Genomic DNA, 14,380 nt, shown 5'->3' with positions numbered 1-14,380 from the left:
AACTCGACCCTTGACAGAGAAGCTGATGTCACGCCTACCCCACAGATGACGTAGGTTCGCAAAAGCTACTCTGGTCTTCCCAATCCGGATAGAAATATCATCTTTCGTGAGACCACCGGGACTGATACAGCTGCCCAGGTAAACAAATTTGTCTACTACCTCAATCGGTTCATCCGCAAGCATGAGGCTAGGGTTCGAGCCCACACAGTATTGCAGTAGCACTTTACACTTTCCCGATGTAAAGCCTACGCCGAACCATGAGACGTAATTATTTAGATCGAACAGAAAGATAGCACTTCTAGGTTTTCTAATTGGCGATCCTACGAGCACGTTCGAACTGAACGAACCAACCGCTAGCCGAGATCTGAAATAACGGCGAGCAGATGGAGAGCTGACCCAGCATCAATCTGTACAATCTGTTAGTCACGACCCGAGGAGATCACACACGTTCAAGTTTACGCCCAAATATGAGATGAGATTGATGGAAATTCGGAGACCGGGCCTATCTGAAGGGACTATTATCTGAGCAGAGAATGTTCTTGTAGAGAGACAAAAGCTCGCCAGATTGATTGTTCCCTTAACCGTCTAGTCTCCACAGCAAAACCTGAAGTGGAGTTTTGAGAAATTAGGTCGGGTTGATTTTAAGTGACAGCCCACAAAATTTTCAATGAGTAAGGTGAGTAGGGTGGAATTTAACGACTAAATTCAATGACGTTCTTGCTAACAGTCCCTACTCTGATTAGCTGGATGATGATTTGTGGGTGTGGAGACCCGGGATATTTGTGACAGACTAACACTGGTCTACTTTTGATCGCGCGTTTCGTTCTTCTAGTGATAACAAGGCAATGGAGCAGAGGGCTTGCCGTCCTTGGTGATGATATTTAGATACGGTACTGCAGGTAAACTTTGGAGGCCTATATAATTCAGAACCATGGATATATTTGAAGTTGTTGCGGCGCAGATCGAAAGGTATTCAAATGAACGAGAACTGGAGACGTGCACCAACCAGTTTAGTTTCAGAAAGGTTTCGTAAAAGATCGGTGGATTTATTGCCGAACCTCTCTGAAACGATAATTACCCAATCGGTCCCAAACATTTTCCAGTTTAGTTAACGTTGAAAGTGAAATATCTTTCAAAGGAGAAACACACACACGTAAAATCTATAAAGACTAACAGTGAATTCATCAGATGCACATTGAATTACGTCTACTGAAATAGCATTGGATGGGAATTTCATACAATTATGAGCTGGAAGCCTAAATTAACAAGCTTCGGGAGATTCGTAAAGTTCACCGGTTTGGAATTTTCAGCTGTGACGTTTACCGAACACTTACACAATGAGGTGTGAACAGCGTTTTGAGTGGGTATTAGTGTATTGATCATTTTCGTGCACAACAAACAAAACCTGTTGGTAGCACCCATGACGTACCACACATACAGAATAACTCCAAGAGACCATACATCAATGGCTGATGTATAGGTACCAGAACCGGCAGTACGGAGAACTTCCGGAGCAAGGTAGGTCGGAGTTCCGCAAAATGTGCGCAACATGGTGTTTCCATCCACCAATTTGGACAAACCAAAATCCGTCACTTTGATTAAGCACCTATTTTGGTTGTTTGTCAAAAGGATGTTCTCTGGCTAGATAAGTGAGGGAAGGAAGGAACAAAAGATAGAAGCAGGTCATCATAAATTGAGGGCAGCCACGAATAGCTTTGTGCACCCGGTGTGAATCCTCAGCAAGAAACACGTAGCGAATACAAAATTGAATATATAATCCGTAAATGGTAAGAATACAGCCCAAGAGAAGTAAATTAGACGAGGAGGGACGATAGCAGTGCATCACACAATGAGTCAGAGTAAACAATATATAGGGCCATGGATGAAATCGAAAGAATTCCGGTATGACCTATATCAAATTAGTGAAAGCTAGAAGTTGGAACGCCAGCAGGAAATAAACATAACGTGAGATGAAACAGAGTGAGGAGGGTGTTGAAAGCTGGACAATATTTGCTGGGCAAAGCTAGTACAATCGTACTGGTGCTTGCTGATGCGGCTGTGGAGACCCGATTTCACTTCGAGAAGCTGAAACAACAATCCTCAACAAAAAGGCCACGAGAAAAATGGATCCAACGGGGATGGGGGGGGGGTCCAAAAGCCGGAACGAATTTTCGAAGAGCATTTACAAAAAGATGGCGCTCAATCACCGGTCATTAGGAAAATATCGATGGAAACAGTAGGGAAACAATGTGAATGTGAGGCATCCAACTAAGATTATTGGCAAGAGTGATCTTGAGGTATTTCATATCTATCGATATGGGCCACCAACGAGTGCAAGCAAATTAATTAATTAATTACTTTTACCTTGTGTGGGGGGAGAAAGTAACACCTTAGAATTTTGGAACAATAGGGAAAAAGGGACATTCTCAGGACAACCCAACAAGTTGCTCAATCATGTCCGTAGTCTCATGTGAATTTTCGAACCGCGACAGTCACAATTAACCACGATATCACCAGCAAACCTGCATCAATGGAAAGAACCAGATAAAAAGAATGACATGTGAACCGCTCGTTTGAGTTGGCAGTGAGGAGCACTTCCGGCTGCTTAGATACATGGAGTGGGCACAGTCGGCAAAACAGTCATGTTGTAGTTTTATCAAAAATCGCTCGTCTCGTTCATCGGCGATAAGCCACAGCAACAAACTTTCGCGTAATCTTGGACCGTACGGCTCTGATCTTTATCAGGTGTCGAGTAAACCGAAAACTAAAAATCTAAAACTGCGATGCACGAACGGTTTTGTAAATTCAACAATCTGACTGGAGCTTAGTATCGAAAAAATTATGCTTCCGACAACTTTGATGGTACGGAAGTGCACGTAAACGGTTGACATTTCAAAGTCATTTCCTCACGCGGTGGATTTATTTGATATATCACCAAGTGCTTTTCTGATGGTGCAGTGGGCTCTCTGAGAATGCCCATACACAAATTCAGCAATGGATGGGAATAAGAAGCTTTGCTTGCTCCCGTTTGGACATTATTACCTGCGAGTTATTTGTAGTTAAATTCTCAATGGGATCACTCTCGTGTGAGTATGTTACGGGGACATCAACAAGTGTTGACGGATTTGCGAGTTCTCAAGTTAGCTTCCCTAGACCAATCCGATTTGAACAATATTTGAGCCAAGCAAGATGTCGATATAAATTCTGTTCAGTCATCGATTGACTTGTTCTTATCTGGCTAATTAGCTGAGGAACTTCCGGGCACTACTCAATTTTGAATGTCCTCTGCTCACGCCACTACTATTTCAAAGATGAAATAAGTCAGGACTATTACAGATAGTTCCAACAGAGCAATCAAAACTCGAAACGGAAGCTGAAATAGCCAGTCAAATGCCCACAACATACCGGAGAACAGGGGTTACAGAATTGCAGCACGACGACTCAATTTCAAGTAAACCTTTCGGGTCAGAATACAATTTTGGAAAAATCAGGTGTGATGCAACTGAATCTACGAAAAGTATCCGTATTATTCACAAACATGTGGTCAAGTTGCGCGTTCAGTATTGTGGAGAAGCACACAATAATCTTCAATTTAGGGAAGGGTAGAAGAGAACAATCCCATCTTCTCAGATAATTTTCTACTACAAAGGTAATCGCCTCTGCGAAGGAGAAACAACAAATTCGAGAAATACACTCATTTGCAAATCAATTTGGTCTTCAAGAGGAACTCAAGTGAATTTATCGTTTGTGATGTTCTTCAACTGAATGTGCTGCACACAGGCCACTTAATGTTTCAGTTGGCACGATATTCGAGATATCGCAGTATATTTTCATAAAGGAAACTACTCACAAGGTTGCTGTAAAGTATCATAAACGAGAGATTCAGTTGAGTCTCGTGAAAACCAAATTGATCTGCAACTGATTGTATTTCCCGAAAACAATCCAATTTGGGATCATGTAGAACACAAGATTGACGGAAACTCGGGGACTGCGCCCACCTGATGAGCCCCAAGAAGGGCGAAACCGGTCGTGAGCTGCCGAGTAGTTTTCAGCAACGTTTCCTTTATGAGAAACAGCAAATTTGGTGGGCTCAAAATGACGGGGATAATGTATAGACTTCCAATTAGGATTGAGTGGCGACGTCAACCTACAATTAGACAGCTGAACTATGCTGGGGAATGGACACATGAGCACAAGTACCATTTCCTGTTGACGTGCGCGACACTACCACATTCACTGCGGAATTTACGGGAAACGGTTAAAAAAAGAAGCAAGCCGAAATTATCCAGAAAAATGCCACAAATATCACGACTATCATAGGTAGATTTATTGAAACATTGTTCAACAACTGTCTGAGGCCCAACAGTTTTCATCAACGTAAGCTTCCTTAACGTCCAGTGAACGTTATTAGGTATAATAAGTAGAATCTGCATTTCAGTATCGTTAGCAAAGGTGAGAACATCTAGCTTCTTCGTAAAGGAAATCGTTGTGGGAAATAATACACGCTGACAGTATGTTTTCGAAATCGACCCCCCTTATACGGCCATCTTGTTCCTTGTCTCAAAGAGACGTCCATATGCAAGATAAAAAAAAACATCCGTCATAACAATCGGAGTGAGGCGAGGCTGTTCATTTATGCCCCCAACTCAAAGCGGGTATATTGACGGCATCGGCACCATAAGGAACATCCCATTAGCCCCCAACTAACGTTTGACCGCACCCGTTTTTATCTAAGCCACAAATGAAAGCTAACGGAACTCAGTACTTTACGACATGTAAGCCCCTGGAAACCCAACTTTGAGCGGTAAACACAGGGTTAACTAAGGGATGCGAAACTTTGCAAAGTTGGAATGTACGAAAACCCGGAGTGTCCTACTTTAGAGATACTCTTAAAATGAGACCACGCGAAAAAACAGTAAACAAACAAAACAAACTCGCCCACAACACCTCAGCTTTTGAAAGATGTTAAATGTCACTCAGCAGTGTTGGATACAGCGGTTTGAGAAAACCAAGAAAACGCTCAGCTGGACAACCGGAATCTTGGGACACGGCGGATGTGCAACGATCGGACGTATGATCAGTTTAAGATATTCACCGCCGGCAGCGGGATGGATCTTCGCATGTCCGGACAGCTGGTACAGGCCTGCTGCAATGCATCCGTGAGACAGTTGGAATATATCAATCGACCACTTCCAGATGACCTGGCACTACACAAATTTCGGATGATTCGTACTTTTCGCACACCCAGTATTGGGTGAGAAACGCATAGACACACATCACACTTTTAAAGACGGTAACAGCAGTCGTTGACAGTAAACGACAATTACATTGGCCAGACACATTATACGCAAAGAAAACCTGATGAACACTCACACAGTAGGAACCAAAAACATCAATCTGGTAGATCAGCGAATCAATGATAAAAATACCCACCTTAAGGTCGCGATGGGTGATGCCGTGTTCATGAAGATACTGCATAAGTAGAGGGGTAACAAAAACACGGAAAAAGTCCACGGATCAATAAATCATTCGACTGCTTAATCACAACGATGTATGTATAATAACGTGTCAGCATGATAGACAGAAAACGATGGTTTAGGGGACAAAAGGCACAAGCTATGGTGCTTCCAGATAATGAATGCACCAATTGCACTGAAATGATTAGGCTGAGGACACTCAGTCAATTTGGGGCAAAACCTCACTAGAACCAAAAGTTGTGGTAAAACTCGGTTACTGGGGGATCCAATCATGAATCATCATTGGAATGCTTGTGATGGCTTGGCACTGAACTAAACTCTTTTCAGTCTTCTTTCGAAAAAAGGATTTCAAGTAGATCGTGTCTGCGCGGCAGTGAAGCACTCAATAACACTCAATAAATAAATCGTTCGGCCTTAACACCCTTCCGGTGCCTAGCTACCACCCCACCCGCGGGAAGCTGAAATGCGTTCGAGGTTTTCACGAAGACGAGTTACCCTAAAACAGGGGTTAGTCATCATGAATTGAAAAAATCAAAAGCAGGTTGTGGTTTATGACGTACATGACCACACCATACAACCGCGATGGAAAAAGGAATGCTACTGGGTCAAAACGACACTCACTCCAACAGCAATAGCCATCTGGAGGAACAAAAATTTGGCGTCTTGTTCGGACAGTTGGCCAAGTTGAACAATGCGATCAAATAATTCACCGCCTTCGACTCTAAAAAACTTTATAAGAACAAAAATTTCATAGCTTACAGTTCCAGGATCATATACAATGCTTCATCCGTGTCAATAACATCATAGATGTATATGATACAAGGCTGAAAGTGACAAACAGGACAAACGGTAAGGTTGGCAGGGAGATTCAGGAGTAACAAAGCACAGGAATACATCCAATCCATGAAATTAATTCAACGAGCTAACTGCAAGTTCTTCGAATCGATACAAACAGAACAATCCAGTATAGGTGGGTTTACGGCGTCTGCAATCCGGATCTGGCATACCTAGTCCAGAACTCAGGTAAATATAAACTTGACCTAGCTCGAGAGCAAAATGAGCGACTTCATTACCAACTTATTACCGGTCCTTTGGTGTATGCATTTCAGGGTTGTCTTCATGACAATTTAGATGGGCGCAGTTTTGGCGGACCTTAGTGGTTGTGAAAAAACCGCTGGATAGGTCACGCGGATCCTAATGCGACTAAAGATTGTAAGGTCGCGAGGTATATTGACAAAGTTCTGGATGCAGTTCTCTGTCCACACACACTTAAATGTGTTACTCCATCAGCAAAGTAAAACAACCTTTGAATTCAATGAAGAAATTGGTGGTTCGCAGTATACGTGGCACTGCCCAAGTACTTGGAGCAATGTAAAAACGTTATCAGCGTACTCCTTGACTAATCGGAATCCTAACTGATACTCAGGAATTTGCCCATCACAGTTCCCGTGCTATGATATGTGTGGGGCTTGCACTACTATGGTCGGGACGCTTGTTTCGGATACCTTTTTGAATAAGGGATGGTTCCTGACTGGTCAGTCCTTTGGAACACTTTTTCCTAAACTATTTGATCAATGCAGTTCAGCTGACCCAACAGTACGGTGGCGTTTCAAGAAAGTAAGCAGGTGACCCAGATGACAACAAACTGGTCGTCCGTCAAAACGGAATGGCTAAGCCCTGACTTCAAACCAACAGCAGGAACACACCAGTTCCGGTGGGTTGGGTAGACGAGAGTAAGTTTGCGACACAATGAACATGCCAACGGTTCAAATTAGCTATGCTGTCTAAATCATCTGCTGTACTGAAGGCTGCACTAGACTCACAAATTCAAGAGGTGCAACTTACATCAAAATACGGACGGCCCTTGGGACGAGATGCGTAACAACTCTTCATGAGACTTCAAAGGTAATGCTTCCTACGCGCGACCCGTTCAAGTAAGAGCGTCTCAGGAAGACGATATATCCGTTGTAGGCCCAGCGGCTGGGGTAATTAGAACGCAAGCCCGGCTTTCTACTATACTAGATTGTTCAACAGTTGCTGGAAATTTTGTGCCCTAATTGACGTCGCTAGTCAAAATAACATGTATAGTCGGCAAAACTATCGAATGGATATGAGTCGCCTTTCAGAGACCTCATTTCCCTAGCTATGCTGCATAGTGAACCTGGGTTCCTGGGTCAGATGCTTCCTATCAGGTACATTCTAGCGGACCTAAAAAATGATGCGGATGTCTTAATAGACCGAACTAATAATGCATGTTTTCTGAAAAATAAGCCCAAAGCTTGCTGTAACTCGTTTGGAAGGGAACCCCATATGTACCAAACCTAATCATAAAGAACGAATTTTATGGCCAAACACAAAAGGTGGTTAATCAGACCTCGAGAAACCTTGGTGGTATAGGATAACCACGACGCGCCAATNCCTCGAGAAACCTTGGTGGTATAGGATAGCCACGACGCTCAATTTGGTGGATAAGACGCTCGCACGCACCACAGACTTGGTTTGGACTCAGCTGCAGCTACAAAAATGATGACAGGCTCATAAACATAGTTCCCCCCTAGTCAACTCGTTGAAACTAATGCCTTCAAAGACATTTGCTGACATGTTAATCAAACAACGGCCAAATGGCCTTACGAATGGACTATACTCTGACTTATGCACAACAGCGCTTATGAACATAAGATTGTAGGTTTCATGCAGATGCGAATTTCAGAAGTTCGGGGAGCATGTGCGAGCTAAACTTGGAATCGTCCTGCTGCTGAACGAAGGTCACCTCCTCCGCCTAAGCGCATGAAAACTGCGCATCACCCGGAAAATGGAGGCACGTTCAGATAATATAACAGCCAGATTACACGCCAACCAACAGATAACTAGTGGGGTAGCGTTGCAACTCTCTATTCACTAAGCCACTATGAACCACCCAGGTTTTGTCATGATATCGTCTGGTGTAAGTAGTTCTGAAACGCCAACGATATGAAACGACGGGTGGCACACCTGACACAACTGCTAAACCACCTGTCACCACGGATTAAGAACTCCGAGAGTAATCCAGCGTCAGCAAATGACGTGAAATGTGAAGAGTTAAGTAAATCGGATAGCTACGGTCGCCAAACAACAAGAAGACAGAAAAGCTCCCAGGAAAGATATGATGCCGCCTGAGATAAATAAATGCTGCAGTTGAAAGCTGTCTGAATCATTCCACAGGCTAGTTTGCTTAATCTGGAAAACGGAATATGTTCTCCAGGTTTGCTGCACCTCAATATTACTTACAATCCGAAAATGTGGTGAAAATACCAAGTACAATTGTTACGGAATACATCTTATTGACATTGCGGCCAAAATATTTGTTCCTCCTGCGGTGACGTTCTTCTCAAGGACATCAGGCTAAAACAAAGAGGTTTGTAGTCAAGAAGAGCTCTGCTATCCAAATACTTTGGTACATCGATTTGGGTACATGCAACCCACAAAAGCACGCCCTGTCGAACTCCGACAAAGGTTGAGTTCCATTGATCCTGAATAATCGTGGAAAACCCTTCAAATTTACGATGTCGGTAGTCTTATTGGAGCCCATCCGTCAGCAAGGAGAATTTACCTTCTAGTATACGACAGTCATTAACAGTGTAACATCAGTGTTCAACACTGATGCATCGGTGCCGTTTAACCAACATTTATTTGACAGCTTTATTGTGCAGAAAAGAATAAAAATGGATGGGTTAAGGACTAAGTGCTAACCTACCCCAATCATTTTGAGGTACCCACACCTACAGAAACTCATTCAGCCAATCGCGAAAAAAGGTGACAACAAGAACGCACATCGATTATTTGACAGCTTTATTGTGCAGAAAAGAATAAAAATGGATGGGTTAAGGACTAAGTGCTAACCTACCCCAATCATTTTGAGGTACCCACACCTACAGAAACTCATTCAGCCAATCGCGAAAAAAGGTGACAACAAGAACGCCAATGACATCGATTAGCAGCCATATCTTGCAGCATCTCCAACCAGGCGCAGTGGAAACTACATGATCCCCATTCAAGAAGCCGAATCGCAGCTGAAATTGAAATACGTTGATGACATTGTTCCGTTGCGTGACGGCACTAACATGCGGACTAATCCAACTCACTTCCAAGCACAAGTAGAATTAGAATCCAACATTTCGAAGACCAGGTTTTTCCACATGAAGAGATGTGCCGACAAAGGGCCGTTTGTGGCGAGAACAGGAAAATACGACTCTCCAGCACGGCCATTTGCTCTGTCCTGATTTGGGCCTGCGAAAGATGTCTTCTGCGAAATGAAGACACTGGAAATAGGCAGTTTTCTGAAACTGGGTGCCTGCGACCGTAAGGCTTCGCTGTCTAGAGGCTTCCAATAAAGAAACATCATGAACTTAAGCACCATTTCCGCTACTATAACGTCTATGCCTACGGTGGTCTTGGCATTTGTAGTGAATGGTCAAACAAACCCGAACCACTAGAGCATGTTAAGGATGGCGATGTCTTGTCGGAAGGCAACGGGAAACTTGGCTAAGGACAGCCAATCTGAAACGGGACAACGTGGTCTATTTCTGGCCTGAGTCCGTCCCTTGAAAGAAAGCGTCCAGCTGTAGCACCCTTCCGGTGCCTAGCTGCCATGCCATCCGAAGGAAGCACGAGGGCTGGGATACTGCCAGGTTGCCCAAGACTAGACAGGGGAAGTCGAGTGGCGGAGGTCGGATTCGAACCACGAAACTTCCAGTCAGTAAATTCGCGCTCTAACCACTTGGGCCATCTCGCCCAAGTTAGAAAGTAACCCCGACCATACTGACGAAACGAATGACCCGCTGGAAACGCTCACCACCGAACACCCGGTCTAGACTAGGGAGACATAGGTGATGTCTCCTACGAGCAGGGCTGATGCAGGCGAAAAATGATTTTCACTCATACTAATGTATTCACACCGAAATGTCTGTTTTTCGCCAGACAACACACCACGAAATCAGTCAACTCTATAGCAGGCCATCACAGAGGGAAACTCACATGTGCAAGCTTCATTAGAATGTCCACCTCTGATTTAATCCGGCTAAGAACACCCTGTAAGGAGAATTACTTGCTCTAAAAAAACATACGTTTCCAAGTTTTGCTGTTATTGAAAACGTTTTCTTCTGAACAATTTTCATTGCACGCTTCTCACAGGATCCTCTTTCGAATACCAACCGCACCTCACCACATGCACCCCTGAGAACGATTACGACTAGAATTGTGAACATACCTGCCAAGTAGCTTCGAGATTGTGTACCGCGAAGTGACTTCAGGAGGAAACAAGTTCTCTTCGGAGTTCGAATCACAGAAAATAAAGCCTGAGAGTAAGTAAATGGACACACGTACATTTAAGGTGCTTCAAAGAGAGGGATATTTCATCATTGTTATTTAATGGTTGCTTTTTCCCACGACCTAGACAGGTTGCGAGGAATCGCTCAAAATTTACCAATCTTAGTTCCGTTCACAAAGGTACCGTTACTGCTTAAATCCTGTATGAACATGAGTTTTCCCTGATAGCTAGTCTCCTGCAGCGAAAATAAAGTGGGAGGAAATGGGCCAGACCAGGAACACCTTGAAGTGATGCTTGCTGAATGTAGCAAGCTGATTCGGGTCATCGAACATGGAGGAACAAAATGTAAAACTGCAGTCTTCTCCACGACCAAACGTATACGTCTCGTCCTTGAGCTCTAGATGGGGATAACAGTGAGTATACAGCAAAACCATACCTATGAAAGGGAGCTTTTTCTGGAGAGGAAAAAGTCGACCCCATACTGAAGAATCGTCAGTTACTTCAGCAGAAATATGATTGACTTCATCGACGTCCTGAGTTGGTAGCAGTTCTGTCATCGAGCACGCATGTGAACGCCTGCAAGCGGAGTCAGCAAGGAACTCGGTGAAGGTAACGAGTAATTGGAACGCGGTGATTGGTCGTTACTCTTTTTGGCGACCCAGAGAACGACCTAACAAAACTGGCGAAAATGTGCGCAGCACCTCGACATTTACCGGAAACTAAATCCTAAGCCCAGTTTCTATACTAAAATGTCTATTTTAATAATGATTTCTCCCATATCTCAAAAGTGAACTGTATAAGCTTGTTATGCTTAAGTGTAATGCTCAATACTGCCAGCTAAGGGGGCGGCTGTTTTCTCTAAAATGAGCTACTCACATTCGGACTGTGGGCAGTGTCGAAGGTACTCCTACCCTAATCCTTAAACCCCCGATTGCTACAAGCCTATTAGCCTAGCGTACCGTGCAAGGTGATGGAGCGCATTCCGAAGCGGGTCATCCTAGATCACCTTACTACCAGCAACATGATATCCCCAGTTGAACACGAATTCCTCCCAAACCGTTCCCGCATGTTGAAGATGCTCGTATTTATGCACATCTTAACCTAAACGGAGGACGAGTGGCTAATATCGGGTGCTTTATATTTCGACTTCTGAAATGCATTCGATCCAGTCCCACAAGATCCCCTGCCACACAAACTCGGGTCTTAAGGGGTTCAAGAGGAAATTCTACGCGTTCTTATCAGACGGAACATTCCGAGTGAAATTCGACTCGACCTAGGTTTTCCAGGTACGGTTCTTCATTGGATATTCTCATGGCTTCGTTTTGGGACCACTGCTGATTACGATATATGTCAACAAATTCGACGCATTCTTTCAAGTCCATGTCTACCTTTTTGCTGGTAGACTGAAATCTTGGGGTTCAAATGCCAGTTCCCTATAAAGTTTTGTAGATGTTGCAAAGAAGTGGTCGGTGGACTGAAATCTTTCTCAAGATGACGAAAACTGCGTCCATATATCACTCGGAGGGATGCAAGGAACACATTCCTCGTGCATGGTGATAGTGGACCAGATGGATGGATGCCAAAAGGGATTTGGGTATCTGGTTCTCCCCAGACATGTCCTTCTCACTGCCCCATGAGAAACTGTCAGTTCCCGTTTGGCACACCTTCTCCCGGATTACTCGCATGGACTTCCAAACAATCTATGGGGCCTATGACGGACCGCTTCTTGAATATGCCAAACGAGTAGTCCACTCTGGACGCAAAAAGGACGTAACTCTCAAAAAGCGTTTACAACGATCTGCTACGAAGATGGTTGCCGGCTCTCAATCCGTGAACTAAGAAAAGCGTCTTGCGTTGCTTGACATCTTCTCCCAAGAGTCCTGGTTACACACTGTGTTTGAACACTGTTTTTGGCCAACCGTTTTTCATGGTTGGGCGACTTTCAGGATCTCACTTAAGTCTGAGATATGGTTCTGTTTTGGCTTTAATTGGATGCTGAAGATCACAACGGAATCGGCTAGCACACAAACTCGGCGGAGTTAATAATTGGTGAAGAAGTACGGGGCCCTGGCTTCCTGACAGTGTTATTGAGGTTGCGTAGGGGGTAGTTGCAAGTCGTGTTCAGGACGATGGAGCCGTTGTTTCTGTTAAGCTCCATAACAATAATAATAATAATTTGTAGCCCTCGGACAGTATACGGTGAGTCATGATTGTAATGTTGCAACCAACATAAAGGTACGACTGATGGGATTGAGGGGTACTAAGGAATGCGCGGAAGCGAGGCAGTCATAGAGTTGTCGGGCTTATCCGCCGCTGATGAAGTCATGCCAAATTGTCGGTGTGATGGACACCGAGGAAAACGAACCACAGTTATCAGGGGTTTTCCCATCTTTGAGGAACATATCAAAAAGCGACGAGACAAAATCGCTACAATTTCGAGATGATAGGTACCAACACAATGGGGAAGATAAAAATAGGGGATCCTCCTTGGTACGTGATAAGAAAAGCGTAAAGTGTGGAAAATAAAAAATCAATACAAGAAATTTAGAGAAGCAGTATAAGTTTGGTAATCCGGCCGGTCAGTTCGAACTAATATTGGAACCAATTGCTGAGGTTTTGTGGCCCTGAACACCTGGGTTTATGGCCACGGTCAGGAGAGGCGTAACTGGAGTTGATGAAGTTGAAAAATTCGCTTTGAAGGTAATAATAGCTTGAATACTAGGATTGCAGTGCAAAGTATATCTGTACAGGGGCACGGACGTCTTTGTAGTTGAAGATTTACTGGTAAATTTGGTTAATTTAAAGATCCGCATGATACAGAGTGGGGAGGAGGTGGAGTTTATAGCGGACATACAGGGCGTTTGGTGCAGCTGCAGTTGTCCCCACTACGAATTTTCCCATCCTTTAATCCTTACTTCAGCTTTCCGTGACCACGGCCATTAACACAACCGTCCAAGGTTACTGGTGCTTTCAGTAAGAGTGACTGGAAGAAGCGGATATAACTTATGGTTTAGTGCTCTAAGGGAACATATTTGACACCAAGTAACTAATGGATCACAGGATAGTCTCTATGGCTGTATCTGTTGGCACATGTTTGAGGATACCTTGAAATTTAGGAATCATGACCATAATATTTATCTTACGACTGCCTTGTATGCGCGCCTTTAGCCTTAATCTGCTCTGCGTGATCACGGAGTCCCGACATCGCCACATCAATGTACAGACGGGCCCTTCAGTGTTGATGACGGGAATAAATGACCTAGCGATAAGTTTTGCTTCATTACAGTAAGGTGCCTGAACAATTTCACCAACTATATAAAAGAGATTAGTTATAGTATACGTTTTTCATTTCAGGTTCATATCTGAGTGAAAGTGGTTCAGGCGAAAGGGAGTGACTACCTTCTGTGTTCTACCTGTCTGTTGAATGAATAAAGACATTTGCAGCGTTTTCAGGGTGGAGCAACAGCACTCAAGGTTGTGATGAAGGGCTACTGGACTGGACTGTCATACATAGTTGAGGCTTTGCAATTAGTGGCACGCATGGGTACGGGTCTAGACGTCACTACGGGTAGCCAATGTAAGCGACAACGCATGAAGT

At 44.0% G+C, this 14,380-nt stretch overlaps 1 protein-coding gene across 1 annotated transcript in view; it reads right to left on the bottom strand.

Moving 5' to 3' along the window:
- T265_09218 (hypothetical protein) overlaps positions 1-12,417 on the bottom strand; it is a gene marked incomplete at both ends in the record, with an annotated part of 16,453 nt that extends 4,036 nt beyond the window's left edge. Inside the window, 12 exons of the mRNA XM_009175237.1 lie at positions 1,439-1,641; positions 5,434-5,472; positions 6,099-6,198; positions 6,237-6,301; positions 10,491-10,544; positions 10,580-10,688; positions 10,723-10,810; positions 10,839-10,904; positions 10,939-11,017; positions 11,064-11,179; positions 11,219-11,358; positions 12,410-12,417. Of these exons, the coding sequence (XP_009173501.1) occupies positions 1,439-1,641; positions 5,434-5,472; positions 6,099-6,198; positions 6,237-6,301; positions 10,491-10,544; positions 10,580-10,688; positions 10,723-10,810; positions 10,839-10,904; positions 10,939-11,017; positions 11,064-11,179; positions 11,219-11,358; positions 12,410-12,417 (1,067 nt within the window). The remainder of the gene's footprint in view (positions 1-1,438; positions 1,642-5,433; positions 5,473-6,098; positions 6,199-6,236; positions 6,302-10,490; positions 10,545-10,579; positions 10,689-10,722; positions 10,811-10,838; positions 10,905-10,938; positions 11,018-11,063; positions 11,180-11,218; positions 11,359-12,409) is intronic.
- Positions 12,418-14,380: the final 1,963 nt, after the last annotated feature.

Source organism: Opisthorchis viverrini (genome assembly GCF_000715545.1).
Source record: "Opisthorchis viverrini unplaced genomic scaffold opera_v5_265, whole genome shotgun sequence".
Classification (NCBI taxonomy): domain Eukaryota; kingdom Metazoa; phylum Platyhelminthes; class Trematoda; order Opisthorchiida; family Opisthorchiidae; genus Opisthorchis; species Opisthorchis viverrini.
This window is presented reverse-complemented; position numbering and strand designations above follow the sequence as displayed.